This window comes from Anguilla rostrata, chromosome 10, assembly GCF_018555375.3.
Source record: "Anguilla rostrata isolate EN2019 chromosome 10, ASM1855537v3, whole genome shotgun sequence".
Lineage (NCBI taxonomy): Eukaryota > Metazoa > Chordata > Actinopteri > Anguilliformes > Anguillidae > Anguilla > Anguilla rostrata.
Genome location: NC_057942.1, coordinates 2,191,183 through 2,206,813, shown reverse-complemented (window position 1 = coordinate 2,206,813; position 15,631 = coordinate 2,191,183). Strand labels below are relative to the sequence as shown.

Sequence of the window (15,631 nt, the reverse complement as noted above, 5' to 3'; positions counted from 1 at the left end):
GATGGATAGGAAATCAGTTTATGTTGCAGCTGTTGTGAAATAATAATTTAAATGCGTTTTAAGAATTTATGATCAATAATGTATTTTCATGGAAAATGGCAAAATACATAAGGTTATAGTCAAATGTCCAAAAAGGTCAAAAATGGTCAATTCCAAAATGCTCTATTTTGATACGGATGGATAGGAAATATGTTTATGTTGCAGCTGTTGCGAAATAATAATTTTAAAATGCGTTTTAAGAATTTTATGATCAATAATGTATTTTCATGGAAAATGGCAAAATACATAAGGTTATAGTCAAATGTCCAAAAAGGGTCAAAAATGGATCAAATTCCAAAATGCTCTATTTTTGATACGGATGGATAGGAAATCATGTTTATGTTGCAGCTGTTGTGAAATAATAATTTTAAAATGCGTTTTAAAAATTTTATGATCAATAATGTATTTTCATGGAAAATGGCAAAATACATAAGGTTATAGTCAAATGTCCAAAAAGGGTCAAAAATGGCTCCGATTCCAAAATGCCTTATTTTTGATACGGATGGATAGGTAATCATGTTTATATTGCAGGTGTTGCGAAATAATAATTTTAAAATGCGTTTAAAAAATTTTATGATCAATAATGTATTTTCATGGAAAATGGCAAAATACATAAGGTTATAGTCAAATGTCCAAAAAGGGTCAAAAATGGCTCCGATTCCAAAATGCTCTATTTTTGATACGGATGGATAGGAAATGATGTTTATGTTGCAGCTGTTGTGAAATAATAATTTTAAAATGCGTTTTAAGAATTTTATGATCAATAATGTATTTTCATGGAAAATGGCAAAATACATAAGGTTATAGTCAAATGTCCAAAAAGGGTCAAAAATGGCTCCGATTCCAAAATGCCTTATTTTTGATACGGATGGATAGGAAATGGTGTTTATATTGCAGCTGTTGCGAAATAATAATTTTAAAATGCGTTTTAAGAATTTTATGATCAATAATGTGTTTTCATGGAAAATGGCAAATTACATAAGGTTATAGTCAAATGTCCAAAAAGGGTCAAAAATGGATCAAATTCCAAAATGCTCTATTTTTGATACTGATGGATAGGAAATGATGTTTATATTGCAGCTGTTGCGAAATTATAATTTTAAAATGCGTTTTAAGAATTTTATGATCAATAATGTGTTTTCATGGAAAATGGCAAATTACATGAGGTTATAGTCTTATGTCCAAAAAGGGTCAAAAATGGCTCAAATTCCAAAATGCCTTATTTTTGATACGGATGGATAGGTAATCATGTTTATATTGCAGCTGTTGCGAAATTATAATTTTAAAATGCGTTTTAAGAATTTTATGATCAATAATGTGTTTTCATGGAAAATGGCAAATTACATGAGGTTATAGTCTTATGTCCAAAAAAGGTCAAAAATGGCTCAATTCCAAATGCTTTATTTTTGATACGGATGGATAGGTAATCATGTTTATATTGCAGCTGTTGCGAAATAATAATTTTAAAATGCGTTTTAGGAATTTTATGATCAATAACATCCCATGATGCTCATTGGCATGATGACCTCCAGGGGGTGATGTGATTGGTCGGTTCAAGGCAGTGTATGTTATTGTGATTGGTTGGTTGCATTCAGCCTGTGATGGGATTGGTCGGTGCAAGGCAGTGGCTGATCGTGATTGGCTGTGTTTCCTGCAGGTCAGTGTGTGACTGGCTCGGCAGTTCTGGTTCCCTTCTCTCTGCACCGCTGGAGTTCGGAGCCCAGCCTGACCCACTTCAGCTCCTCTAGCTGCCCCCGCCTGGGATCCCCGGAGAGCCTGACCCCCAGGACCCTCCCCACACCAGGGCAGCTGTTCCAGAGAAGCTCCCCCCCGACCCCAGAGCGCCCCCACCTGGACACTCTGCGCCGGAGCGAGTCAGACCGCAGGCCTTTACAGAGACACGCCCAACCCCACCCTTCTCCACTCCCCCAGCGTGACTCGGACTATGAGCTGGAGCCGCCCAACAGGGGGCGCAAGAGAGCCATCGACAACCAGTACACGTTCCTCTGATCCTCAGGAGCGGAAGTACCAGGCCTTACTGACCAAAGAGCTGGAAGAAAGCAGGAAGTGGGCCAGAAGGAAGCAGGAAGTGGGCGCTGGGAGGAAGTAGGAAGAGTTCTTTTTCCATAGCATAGCAGTTACATATCTGCGTTATTGGTTTCATAATGCATTATCATCTGATTTTCCCGCCTGTTTTTCCCTACACATGAAATGGACAGTGAACATCTACTGTTACAGCTTCCTTGAGAAATGGCTTCCCTAGTTTCAGAAGTTTTTAGAATACCAGTTTTTTAACGGCTACTGGTGGCGTTTTGGGCAAATTGTTAACATTACCTTTTGATACTGACATACCCAGTAGTGTTTGATTAATTATATTAAAAACATTATACACGTTTAATAAATAATGTTTATATTAATATATGTTAATATCTTTATTATATTATTTTGTCACTTTGCCCAAAATGACTGCAACGGCTTTCAGAGAAAATGGTTGGATAATTAATGCCATTAATGTTTTATGAGGAAACCCTGGATGCATTAATGCATTAACACAAGAGTTCATTTAAGCTACTAGTGTTTGGGGTTATGTTTTGTTTTTTTAAATCAAGTTCTGTAGTGTTTTGTTCAGATTTGTGCCCCCCCCCCTACCCTGACCCCCCCAATCCGTTTTTATTTCTGTTGTCACTGTGCTGGTAACTCCGCACCTGCACACCCTCTCTCTGTTGCCACTTTAACACTAACTGTCCTTCAACCCCAAATACCGGAGGCCTAACGTAGGGTTCTCTTCAGAACGCTTTTCTTATCGTGGCAGGTTTCCTGTTTTTAAGAAATGCACACGAGCGTGTTTGTTTCCCTCCTGCCCTGAAGTACCACGAGGCTTTTCTGCCAAGACAGCGAAAGAAATAAAAATGGTTTTCTTACTCAACATATTTCACGTGGCTACCAGAAAAAGAAAAAAAATTCCCCTTGCTTAATATAAAATGATTACATCAGTTTAAAAAAACAAAAAGACAATGGCAGTACACCGTTTTGTAAAATAAAGGGATGAAAACTATTAAAATGGTGAACGCGGCTATGAAGAGGCGAACGCTCTCCATTGGCATCCGCTCGCTGATCGCACTGTCAGGCATCGCAGTGAACTTTCCCTCCGAAAACGGGGAGGAGGGAGTCCTGGCTCTTCGTTTGGGCCGGAGGGAAGCCCCTCTCTCGCCCCTCTCTCTCACCCCTCTCTCTCGCCCCTCTCTCGCCCCTCTCTCACCCCTCTCTCTCGCCCCTCTCTCGCCCCTCTCTCACCCCTCTCTCTCGCCCCTCTCTCGCCCCGGGCCCTCAGGGTTATGTTCCAGCGTTTTGTGCAACGCCTGCAAAAATTCCCAAAAGTTGTCAAACGGCCTCGTCAGAAACAGACGTGCTATAATTCGGCAAATTTCCTCCGACCCCCCCCCCCCCCCCCGTGCTTTGGTGACTGGACGGGCGGCACATTTTCACACGTTGCAAACTGTATGTGTGCCTGACTACCTCGTGTGCAGCGTTCCCGCTTCTGCTTGGGAGGACGGCGGCGGCGGCAGCGGTGACAGTTGGACAGGGAAACGAAAAGCAGACCTACGGTCTCTCCCACTGCCAGTCGCAATAGCGAATAGGATGGGGGTGTTAAAATCCAAAATGGTGAAAACGTGTGTTCCTGTGCGCACATCTTCATTTAAAAAAAAAAAAATTATATATATATATATATATATATATATATATATTGAAACGCCAAGTGTCCTCCCCAATTGCAACCAAAAATGACTTTCATACATAGTTCTGATTATTCCTATACACACCGTGAAATAAGTTTATAACCATACACTTAATGTTGAGGTATTAATTTCTCCATGAGAATCTGTGCATGTCAACTTTTTACGCTTTGTGTGTTCGTCAACGTGAGCCTGGGTTTTTAAGAAAAAAAATAGCAACAGCAGACCTGTCACTTTGCAATTTTACTCAGGGCAGAAACTAGACAATCATTTCGCTGAACAGACACACCCGCGGCCTTTCTTCTCCCACGTCACTCAAATCAGCACAATGAATGTAGGCCTTATTGTACTTTCTATTTGCATTAATAGCACTGTAAATCTTTCCAAGTCTCCTCCCTGCAAATTTAACCACCTCCCCGCCAAACTGCTTGTCCCGTTTGTACAAAAAATGTTAAATAAAAAAAAAAACCCTAATGCTGTCAGATAAAATAACATTTGTTCTTATTAAATGCCTAGAATATGCATATATATATATATATATATTAAATTATAGTAACTGTATATTTGAACCTTTTTTTTAAATAAAGCTAACATTAAAACCAAGTTGTAATAACATGGCATGGACTGCGTTTCATTCTGTGAGCCGGTGCGAAAACACAAGCCTCCGGATTTCTGCTGAGACCAACCTGCTGGTCTTCCTGACAGACTGTGTGTGTGTGTGTGTGTGTGCATGGTGTGTGCGTGTGCGTGTGTGTGCGTGGCGTGTGTGTCTCACCGTCTCAAACTGTGGTTGAGTCATACTTCCAAGAGTCACAGATCAAGGTATGGTGACTGCAGCAAGAAAGAATGCAGGTCTTTCTGAAACATCTGAACGAATCGCCCACACAAGCGTTTAATGAATAAAGTTTCATACAATTCCTATCGGAGGAAATCAGTTTTACTGCTGTGGTCCATTTCACTGCACTTCCTGTGGCACACAGTTAATGACGGTGGTCTTGAAATCATCTGCCAGCAAAAACAGGACAGATTTACAAATATTCAGCTTGCTCTGGGAAGAGACCGTGGTGCCAGCCCGTTCTAAGTTTCACAGCGCACCCTAGTGGCGACTCTCCTGAAGTCCATGACAGAGTACTTCAGTTTTTGTTGTCCCCCCATGGTGCCGCAAGTTTTCCCACCTGCAGCCAGGCTGCAAGGATAAGAGGGTCAGTGGATCCGTATTCCCACCGACCTGGAAGGAAATGAAACCCCCCCCCACAGGATTTCACAGAGATTCCGTCTTTCACGGACACGATGGCTTTCACGCATCATGCACAGCCTATGGAGACAGGCGGCAACGCATTTGGTTCCATGACCTGGTTAAATATTCTGTGTCGTTTGTGCTGGGGCCAGAATTCATAAGTGGTGGGGTGGGGTGGGGTGGGGTGGGGTGGGGGGGGTGGGGATAGAAGAAAGGAAAGGTGGAAAAAAACAGAAAACTTTGGGCTGGGTTTGTCTTCCCAACAAAATATTTAACAACCTTTTTCACAAAACCGGGTTGATGATTAACCTGGATCGTCGAAGCTTCCCAAGACTACATGTCCTTAATGACAGAAAATATATAAACCAGCACCGGCCTCCAATACAGCGAAAGCTCAACGGTTAATGCTCAACAGGAGAGCTGAAATGATGCTCATTCAGGGAGTGAATCTGTAGAGTGACAGCTGAAATGATGCTCATTCAGGGAGTGAATCTGTAGAGTGAGAGCTGAAATGATGCTCATTCAGGGAGTGAATCTGTAGTGTGAGCGCTGAAATGATGCTCATTCAGGGAGTGAATCTGTAGAGTGACAGCTGAAATGATTCCCATTCAGGGAGTGAATCTGCAGTGTGAGCGCTGAAATGATGCTCATTCAGGGAGTGAATCTGCAGTGTGAGCGCTGAAATGATGCTCATTCAGGGAGTGAATCTGTAGAGTGACAGCTAAAATGATTCCCATTCAGGGAGTGAATCTGCAGTGTGAGCGCTGAAATGATGCTCATTCAGGGAGTGAATCTGTAGAGTGAGAGCTGAAATGATTCCCATTCAGGGAGTGAATCTGCAGTGTGAGCGCTGAAATGATGCTCATTCAGGGAGTGAATATGTAGAGTGACAGCTGAAATGATGCTCATTCAGGGAGTGAATCTGTAGAGTGAGAGCTGAAATGATGCTCATTCAGGGAGTGAATATGTAGAGTGACAGCTGAAATGATGCTCATTCAGGGAGTGAATCTGTAGAGTGAGAGCTGAAATGGTGCTCATTCAGGGAGTGAATCTGCAGTGTGAGCGCTGAAATGATGCTCATTCAGGGAGTGAGTCTGCAGTGTGAGAGCTGAAATGATGCTCATTCAGGGAGTGAGTCTGCAGTGTGAGCGCTGGAGAGGACTCAGACGGCTCAGACTCATATTTTCCACGGCCAGCAGCCAGTATCTCGTTTCCCTCGAAGCCCTAACGACAGAAACGCACGCAGCTCACCTTCAGCGATGCAGCCACACTGAACACACAGAGCAGAAAAACCACACCAGTCAAAATCGTACAGTTTTTAAAACTTTTTTTTAATGTTTTTAAATTTTTTTTCTCATTTTTTAAATTATTTATATTATCTACAAAGTAAAAGTTCTTTTTTTTTTTTTAACTTAAAAGTTACATAACTGTCAAGATGAGGTGGGGGGGGGGTCACACCTCAGCAGTCATGATTCATAAATAATCCATCTTTCTTTTTTTGCCAAACGGGTTAATTACAATGAGGTTGTCTTTCTCGTTTATTTTTCTCTCTCTCTCTCTCTCTTAGTTTCGAATTTCGGGTTAAAACGAGGAGTTCTGCCCGAAACTGGAGCACAGAAATAGCAGCAGCGATGAACAGAGCTGTTAATACGTTCTTTAGACTGGAAGGTGCAAAGGACATGGAAGGTTCCAGTTTTGCGTAAAATGGCCGCACGCCCCCCCCACCCCCCCCAGCAGCGGGTTTAATACCGTACGACTCTGTCACGGGACGTCCCGACTGTTATCAAAACTCTTTAGTTCAAAACATTTCTCCACTGCAAGTTGACCTGTTAGCATTCCTAATTACGGGTACAAAGAAAGCAGAATTGTAGCAGGGGCGAGAGGACCCCCCCCTCCCTGTTTTCTTCTTTTCGGGGATCCACGGTGGGGGGGGGGGGGGGCTGGAAGAAGAAACCGCTCCCCTCTTCTGCTTCTCCTACAACTGCTGTTGGTGGTGGGGTTGCACTGGAGGGAGAGGAGAAAGAGAAAATTAGCATTGGGTAGATGTTTGGTGAGTGTTGGGTACGTGTGTGGTAGGATTTGGGTAGGTGTGTGGTGGGTGTTGGGTAGGTGTGTGGTAGGCATATAAGTAGCTGTTTAGTTGGCGGGGCTTACCGGAGGGGTGGGGCATGTAGGAGAAGTGCGCAGTGGAGGACACGGGGATGGGGGGCAGGGCGCTCTGCTGGAGGGGGGGCTGGGGGCCGCCCGGTGCCTGCGTCGCCATCAGCATCATTGGGGGGTGAGTGGGCGTGGCATGATGGGAAGGAACCATCCCAGACTGCATATGAGCCTGAGAGAGAGACGGGGGAGTGAGGGAGAAAGACAGAGAGGGAGGGAGAGAGAGGGGGAGGCAGAGAGAGAGAGCAAGAGACAGAGAGAGTGAGAGAGGTGTGGGCAGAGAGGGAGAGGGGAGAAGAGAGGGAAAGAGAGAGAGAGAGAATTATTTATGTCAAGCCAGAAAAATCACTCTTCACTGACTCCTGTACATTACACTACTTATTACTCTTTTCTTAGAACACAGACACACAAAGACACACACTCTCTCTCACACACACACACACTCTCGCTCTCTCTCTCACACACACCCACACACACACACTCTCTCACACACACACACACACGCACGCACACGCACACACACACACACTCTCAAGGCTTACCTGCTGCACGTGTGCCATGTGGGAGTGGTTGTACCCGTGCTGCTGGGGGTGGATGTAGACGGTCTGCTGGGCAGAGGGGTAGCTGGTCTGGGGGGACTGGGGGTTGGGTCCCGGGGTGATGGAGGGGGGGGTGGGGGCCAGGGCGGAGTACATGGGCTGCTGGCCGGGGTTCCCCAGGTGCAGGGCCTGAGCAGCCTGATGTATGCTGCAACGGAGAGGTTGCTCAACAGAGAGTATAACGCCTCCACACATCGCACTCGCACACGCACTCACACACACGCTCGCACCGCACCACTCACACACACGCACGCACTGCATCGACCGCACTCACACACTCACACACTCACACACTCACACACGCTCACGCACTCGCACCGCACTCACCACTCACACCGCACACGCACTCCACCGCCTCACACACACACACACACTCGCACGCACTCGCACGCATGCACACACACGCTCACACTCGCACACGCACTCACACACTCACACACTTGCGCACGCACACACACACGCACACACGCACACACTCACACACTCACACACTCACACACTCACACACTCACACACTCACACACGCACCTGCACTGGGCTGGGGGCGGGGGGGTGGTTGCCTCCGTGCTGACCCTGGGGCTGCTGCTGGCCAGTGGGCGTGGCCGATTGTTGGGGGTGCTGCGGGTGGGGGTGCAGCGTGGCGCTGGGGTGGGTGTACTGCTGCGGGATCGGACCCGGAGACACTGCCACGCGACAAAACACGCCCCGTTACACGCTACATACAACACGCAAACACGCACAATTACACAACACACACAGAGAGGGAACATCTACACCCCTGGCTCCTCCCCCTCCCCCGCTTCACACTGCAGTCAGGACAGCAGAAACTCCGCCCATCTCCCCACTACACCTTAGCTCCTCCCACTTTTCTCTCACGAAACCGCACCCATCTTCCCACTGTTCCTCGGCTCCTCCCCCTCCCTCTCTCACCCGATTAGACGCAACTTTCATCGTTTCCTTCCCAGAGCCAGTGGCCGTATGCGGCTCATTGCAGGTAGTCTAACGCAGTTATTTAGTTTCACGCTTGTTCTTGCATGAAAACAGCACCTGCTACATTTTACACACAGTTTGGTCCCCATAACGCTGGCTGGATATGAATGGGCAGCGCAGGGACCCACCCCGGCCTCTCGCCTGCAGGGTGAGGGGGCGGGGCTCCGGAGGGGGGGCAGACCAGGCCGAGCCAGAGTGGGCGGAGCTCTGGGAGGGGGCGGACCAGGCTGAGCCAGAAGGGGCGGGGCTCTTACCGTACATGGTGTGCGTCTGCTCTCCGTATTGGGTGGTTGACGACGACACCAGGCTGGCCTGGCCGTGCGTGGGCGGAGCCATCATCCTGGCCCCGCCCTGCATCACAGGGCTAAAGACGTGCTGGGCCTATCAGAGAGAAGCTTAGGGTCACATGACGGGGGTCCATGGAATGGTGATCACAGAGCACATGCAGTGTGTGTGTGTAGTGTAGAAGTGTGTATCTGAGACTGGTAGTGGGGCAGGGTGTGTGTGTGTACTGTGGGAGTGCCTGGGTACTGGATGAGTGGGGCAGGGTGTGTGTGTGTGTGGTGTGTTTCTGTGTGTGTGTGTGTACCTGAGACTGGTAGTGGGGCAGGGTGTGTGTGTGTGTGTACCTGGGACTGGTAGTGGGGCAGGGTGTGTGTGTGTGTGTGTGTGTGTGTACCTGAGACTGGTAGTGGGGCAGGGTGTGTGTGTGTGGTGTGTGTGTACCTGGGACTGGTAGTGGGGCAGGGTGTGTGTGTGTGTGTGTGTTTATGTGTGTGTGTGTACCTGGGACTGGTAGTGGGGCATCTGCTGCACTAGTGGGGGGCTGGAGAACTGTTGGGGGCAGGCGAAGTACTGCGTAGAGTAGGCGGGGCTTTGGGCCACGATGGGCTGGCCGGCAGCGGTGGCCGGGTGCATCATGGTGGGCGTGCCCTGCGGGTGGTGCTGGTCCGGTCTCTGCTGGGGCATGCTGGGAACTGGAACACACCAGCGGAGCCTGTCGTCAGGGCTACCACCTCACTGACTGCTTATTGGCCAACCGATCAACAGGAGCTTCGCCAGCATTCTGAACAAGCAGCCTCATTTACAAATGTTTTAACACAACACCGACAGCCTTAACACAAGACATGCGACCTTAACACAACACAGACAGCCTTAACACAAGACCTGCGGCCTTAACACAACATCAACAGCCTTAACACAAGACTGACGGCCTTAACACAAAACCTGCAGCCTTAACACAACATCAACAGCCTTAACACAAGACTGACGGCCTTAACGCAAGACCTGCAGCCTTAACACAAGACATACGGCATCACACCATCTTGACACACAATCCATTCTTACAGGTGGCTATTTCACCAGAGCACCTGAAGTACCTTCTTTTGCTCGTGGCAGTCGAACCCGCAACCTCCCTAACCATCATCTAGACCCGGCGAGCTACTGTTTCCACAGTACGGAAGAGGCACAGCGCAGCGCGAGCTCACGCGGGTTCCTGGACCCAGTTTTTGGCTGAATGAGCACTCCGTGGGAGAGACGAGCAGCCTGGTTTACTCTCCGCAGGAACAGAATCACCCCCCCCCCCCGACGCCTCAACACCACCAGTCAGCACTTACACATAAGCTCAACATGAGGAGCGAAACGCCTCAGCCAGCACACACACAACACCTCACATGATTCAGTCTTCTGTGGAAAACACATTTCCTACTGCAGTGTGTAAAATTATTAGCCTTGTTAATTTAAGATTTAAAAAAAGGGTCATAGATGTGCATTAAAAGATGTGATGGCTCACTGGTCGTTCTCTAATCACGTCTTCATAAGTTTAAGATTTAAGCAGCGACCTCTGGCATCAGACTGTGGTCCGATAACTCACAGATTCCCGGGATCTGTGGCCTGTAGCTTACAACAACATGATCATACAGCGCCATACAAGCATTGCAGCTGAAATTACCATCTTCTCTCTACGATTTGAGTAGCTGAGCAGCATTAGCTTTCCCAAGATGCAGTTCGTGCAAAACACAAATTTTAAATCTTATGCTGTCCAACTGACGATTCTCGCCATATTGGTGATTTTGAGTTTTGGGGGATTTTTTTTTTTTTGCATGCAGCTGGTTCAGAGTTTACAGATTCCCTGTTAAGAGAACTTGTAAACATCCTTTCTTCCACTAAACAGCAACACTTGAGCTGCATTCAGAAGCATGCTGCTAGCAGCGTAATTAGCACTCTCCCAGTCGTACAACTGGCGGGTAAATGTGTGTAATTTACTTTTTAAAGGCTGCAAATGAGGCCCAACAGATCGGCCCTCTCAAAGGGAACAGGGGTGCAACCGTGTGATTAATCAGGAAACGGTGATCTTCAGACCCGAAAAGCGCCTGGGCACGGCTCGCATGAGGCAGTGTGTGTGTGTGTGTGTGTGTGTGTGTGTCTGTATATGAGTGTGTGAGTGTGTGTGTGTGTGTGTGTGTGCGTGTGAGTGTGTGTGTGTGTGTGTGTGCGTGCGTGAGTGTGAGTGTGAGTGTGTGTGTGTGCGTGCGTGCGTGTGAGTGTGAGTGCGTGTGTATGAAAGTGTGTGTGTGTGTGTGTTTATGTGTGAGTGAGTGTGTGTGTGTGTCTGTATGAGTGTGTGTGTGTGTGTGTGTGAGTGTGTGTGTGAGTGCGTGTGTATGAAAGTGTGTGTGTGTGTGTGTGAGTGCGTGGTGTGATGAAGTGTGTGTGTGTGTGTGTGGTGTGTTGTGTGTGTGTGCGTGTGTGTGTGTGTGAGTGTGTAGTGTGTGTGTGTGCGTGCGTGCGTGTGAGTGTGAGTGGTGTGTATGAAAGTGTGTGTGTGTGTGTGTGTGTGTGTGTTATGTGTGAGTGAGTGTGTGTGTGTGTCTGTATGAGTGTGTGTGTGTGTGTGAGTGTGTGTGCGAGTGCGTGTGTATGAAAGTGTGTGTGTGTATGAAAGTGTGTGTGTGTGTGTGTGTGTGCGTGTGTGTGTATGAATGTTTGTGAATCTGTGTGTACAGTGTGTGTATGTGTGTGAGTGTGTGTTTGTGTGGTGTGTGGTGTGTTGTGTGTGTGTGGTGTGGTGGTGTGTGTGTGTGGTGTGTGTATGAAGTGTGTGTGTGTGTGTGTGTGTGGTGTGTGTGTGTGTGTGTGATGTGGGGTGTGTGTGGTGTGTGTGTGATGTGTGTGTGTGTGTGGTGTGTGTGTGTGTGTGTGTGAGTGTGTTGTGTGAATGTGTGTGTGTGTGTGTGTGTGTGAGTGTGTGTGTGTGTGTGGAAGTGGTGTGTGAGTGGTGTGAGTGTGTGTGTGTGGGACATTAGCGGGTCTGAAGAGCAGCGTCTCCGGATTAATTTATTGCACCCCTGCAGGGCCCTGCGGAGAGGATGGAAGTTTCTAGAAAGCGCAGCAGCATTCTCACCTTTACCTGCTCTGTAGGACTTGCTCTGGCTCACTGTCATGTGCGGCACCTGGACGTGGTACATAGCTGGAGGCTGCAGGGGGGCAAAAATAGGCCATCCAAATATCAGTTCCACACAAGGACAGCACCCCCCCCCCCACGCCCCTCCCCAGCTAAAGAGAGGTCAGAGCTCTCTAACATCACCGACTCACACACAACCCAATCGAACACCCACCCTGCTAGGGCACACACACACACACACACACACACACACACACGCATGCACACACGCACACACACACAGAGCAGAGCTCTTATCAGGTTCATTAAAAAGAAGACAAAACATTCATTCAGCAGGTGCTTCAAATGATAAAGAAACATGCAGACAATACAAATAAATAAATAAATAAAATTTTTAAATCCTGGTCAGTTTAATGTGAGCTAATCAAACAGCCAAGCACTCCAGCCCATAAGGGGACACTAGCGAGAGTATTGCTCGTCTTCAAAACAAAAACTGAAGTGGAGAAGAACTGTCCCGTGGCGAAGATGGAAATTTTAAAGGAACGTTCCTTTTTGCAGTAAGCTAGTAAAGCCAAATATTAACAAAAATAAATGAATGACTGAATGAATGAAAACTGATAATGGGGTTAACCATATTTCATGATGACAACAATAGTCGATTGCAATAAGAAATAGGCAAACCAACATCTTACGGAAAAAATTATGACAAGCAAACAACTCAAACAGATTTTCAGTAATAAGAAGAAATTTTAGAATGGCACAAACCTTCCAGATAATGCTTTTCTAACGGGGAGAGAGAGGAAGAAGAAAAGAAAAAAAAAAAAAGAACCAAACTTTAGTTTTTTGTCCCCCCCCACAAGTATTTTGTGTTCTTAGTTTCTTAGCAACAGTGCCTGATGTTGGATCACCTATCATTTCTTACAGCAACTTAGTCAAAATTTTCCCACAAGTTCAAGTGTTAAAAATAGTCACTGAGCTGCATGCTTGTCAATACCTGACAGTCCTAAAGAGCATTCCATGGAAACTTAAGACCACAATTCATTATTAAATTTAAGGCGTACAAGGTAGATATCCTTAAGGTAGATATTCTTAAAAATAAAAACGTAACATTACAGGAATTATACAGCAGTGGTGTGAGGCCATTCTGCCAGTCGGGATGAAGACAGGAATATTAAACGATACAACTGCAGGAAAAAAAAACGAGGCACACAATCCGATCTCTCTTCGGGTTCTCGACGACAGTGACAAGGGGAGCATTGTTTTGCTTCCCGCACACACCGCTCCCAAAGCTAATCTCTAAAAGGCTTTCGACGTTCTGAACCGATTAGAGCACGGCTTGCAGGAAATAACAACAAGAGCTTATCTGTGCGCCGGCGTGTCACAGAGGCTCAGAGGAGGAGGAAGACCGGAGGAAGTCTGCGCAGACCTCGGACGGAGGGATTAGGGGAGGGACACAGACGACAGATCGCTGTGGAAACGCTTTCGGGAGGGGGGCGGGGAAGCGGGTGAGGCGGCGGCACTGGCGGTGTTTTTGGATCGATGCGACGCGGTAATGCCGGAGAGATAGCGGAGAGCATGTCTACACAGACGGAGGATGTGGGGGGGGGGGGTCAGCCGTGTAAAGATCGAGGGAGGGAGAGCGAGAGAGAAAGAAAGAGAGAGAGAGACAGAGAGAGGGACGACGAGGGAGAGAGGACAGGGGAGGGCGAGCAAGAGGCATGACTGTTAAGAAAGAGGAAGAGGAGGGTAAGGAGCAGGGGGAGATGAGGGTGGTGAGCACGTTGCAGAGGATGAGTGTGAGGAAAGTTAGGGTTAGGAGCTTGGGTGTGTGAGGATGGGTGTGAGGAGGATGAAGAGAGGAAGACTGTGATGAGGATGAAGAGGCGAAGCTCACCTGCACTCCCGGGCTCACGGGGGTGAGGGGGTACATCTGGGGGAAGCAGACGGTCTGGCTGTACACAGTGGGCGGCTGCGGGACCACGATGGAGGGGCTGGGCTGGCCCTGGGGGCGGGGGGGGGGGGGCGTGGTCGCCGGCTTGGGCTGTGGAGCGCAGGACATGAGCGGGCCCGCATGATCAACCGCTAACACACACACACACCACACACACACACACACACACACACACACACACACACACACACACACACACACACACACACACACACACACGCAGACACACACACACACACACACACACACACGCGCAAACAAGCACCCAAGCACACGTGAACACATACGCACACATGAATGCAAACACGCACACACAGAGACACGTGTACACATGCATGCAGACACACACACACACACACACGTGAATGCAAACACGCACACACAGAAACACACAGTTTGCAGAATCCAGACGTCCCAATAAATCAAGAAATACTGATTATCAGGCCCAAAATGGCTCTGGGGGGGGTGCTATTTGGGCTCATAGCTGAGTCTTTTCTCCTGCCATCTGCTGCAAAAAACACAAAAGCTCCAGGTGTGTGTGTGCGTTTGTGTACGCGTGCGGCGTTAGCGTTTATGGCATTCCCAAGTCCCTGTACCTCTAGTGGACACATTTAAGGTCTGAAAAAATCTGTATTTACTTGTTAACCTGGAAAATTTCCATTCCTGAGAAACAGCCAAATTCCTGAGAAGTGACCACGCGTTCAGACCGTGTTCAGGCCGAGTTCAGGCCGTGTTCAGGCCGTGTTCAGGCCGTGTTCAGGCCGAGTTCAGGCCGTGTTCAGGCCGTGTTCAGGCCGTGTTCAGGCTGTTTTCAGGCCGTGTTCAGGCCGTGTTCAGGCCGAGTTCAGGCCGAGTTCAGACTGTGTTCAGGCCGAGTTCAGACTGTGTTCAGACTGTGTTCAGGCTGTGTTCTGGCCGTGTTCTGGCCGTGTTCAGGCCGTGTTCAGGCCGTGTTCAGACTGTGTTCAGACCGTGTTCTGGCCGTGTTCAGGCCGTGTTCAGGCCGTGTTCAGGCCGTGTTCAGGCCGTGTTCAGGCCGTGTTCAGGTCGTGTTCAGGCCATGTTAAGGCTGTGTTCAGGCCGTGTTAAGCACACTGACGTGCAGCAGACCCATAAAGATCAGGGACGTTCAGAGAGACACACCAGCCGGGCCGATCCTCACCACGTCCAGCATTCACACATTCCTCGGTGTGACCCAGGGTGGAGAAAAACTCTGGACTGAATTTGCCTTCCCCCGAAAGGCCGGGCCTGATGGACTGCTGCACCCTCTCTACACCAGGGACGGCAATCTCCGGGCCTGGGGGGCCCCAGGGACAATCCTCTGCCAATTTAGGCTCCGAAAATATGGTGACTTAAATTAAGAGCTTAACTGCTGAGGGCGTGGGTGTGTGTGGGTGTGTGTGTTTGCGTTCATGTGTGTTTGTGTGTAGAAGTGTAGAAGGGGAAAACAAAGAAAACTTTTCTACTATGATGCTACAATCGATGGCAACTGAACCACAGACATGGAATTTTTTTGGGGTA

The 15,631-nt window shown here is 48.1% G+C and overlaps 2 protein-coding genes across 2 annotated transcripts in view; one reads left to right on the top strand and one right to left on the bottom strand.

Annotated features, from left to right (window-relative positions):
- Positions 1 to 4,376, top strand: part of sh2b3 (SH2B adaptor protein 3) — a 43,605-nt gene extending 39,229 nt beyond the window's left edge. Inside the window, 1 exon segment of the mRNA XM_064353418.1 lies at positions 1,697 to 4,376. Within this exon segment, the coding sequence (XP_064209488.1) occupies positions 1,697 to 2,049 (353 nt within the window). The 3' untranslated portion in view covers positions 2,050 to 4,376.
- Positions 4,377 to 6,320: 1,944 nt separating this feature from the next.
- Positions 6,321 to 15,631, bottom strand: part of atxn2 (ataxin 2) — a 30,870-nt gene continuing 21,559 nt past the window's right edge. Inside the window, exons 17-24 of the mRNA XM_064353417.1 lie at positions 14,054 to 14,200; positions 12,166 to 12,232; positions 9,543 to 9,733; positions 9,011 to 9,137; positions 8,289 to 8,449; positions 7,710 to 7,931; positions 7,165 to 7,339; positions 6,321 to 7,014 (exon numbers count right to left, since the gene is read on the bottom strand). Coding sequence (XP_064209487.1) covers positions 6,986 to 7,014; positions 7,165 to 7,339; positions 7,710 to 7,931; positions 8,289 to 8,449; positions 9,011 to 9,137; positions 9,543 to 9,733; positions 12,166 to 12,232; positions 14,054 to 14,200 — 1,119 coding nt within the window. The 3' untranslated portion in view covers positions 6,321 to 6,985. The remainder of the gene's footprint in view (positions 7,015 to 7,164; positions 7,340 to 7,709; positions 7,932 to 8,288; positions 8,450 to 9,010; positions 9,138 to 9,542; positions 9,734 to 12,165; positions 12,233 to 14,053; positions 14,201 to 15,631) is intronic.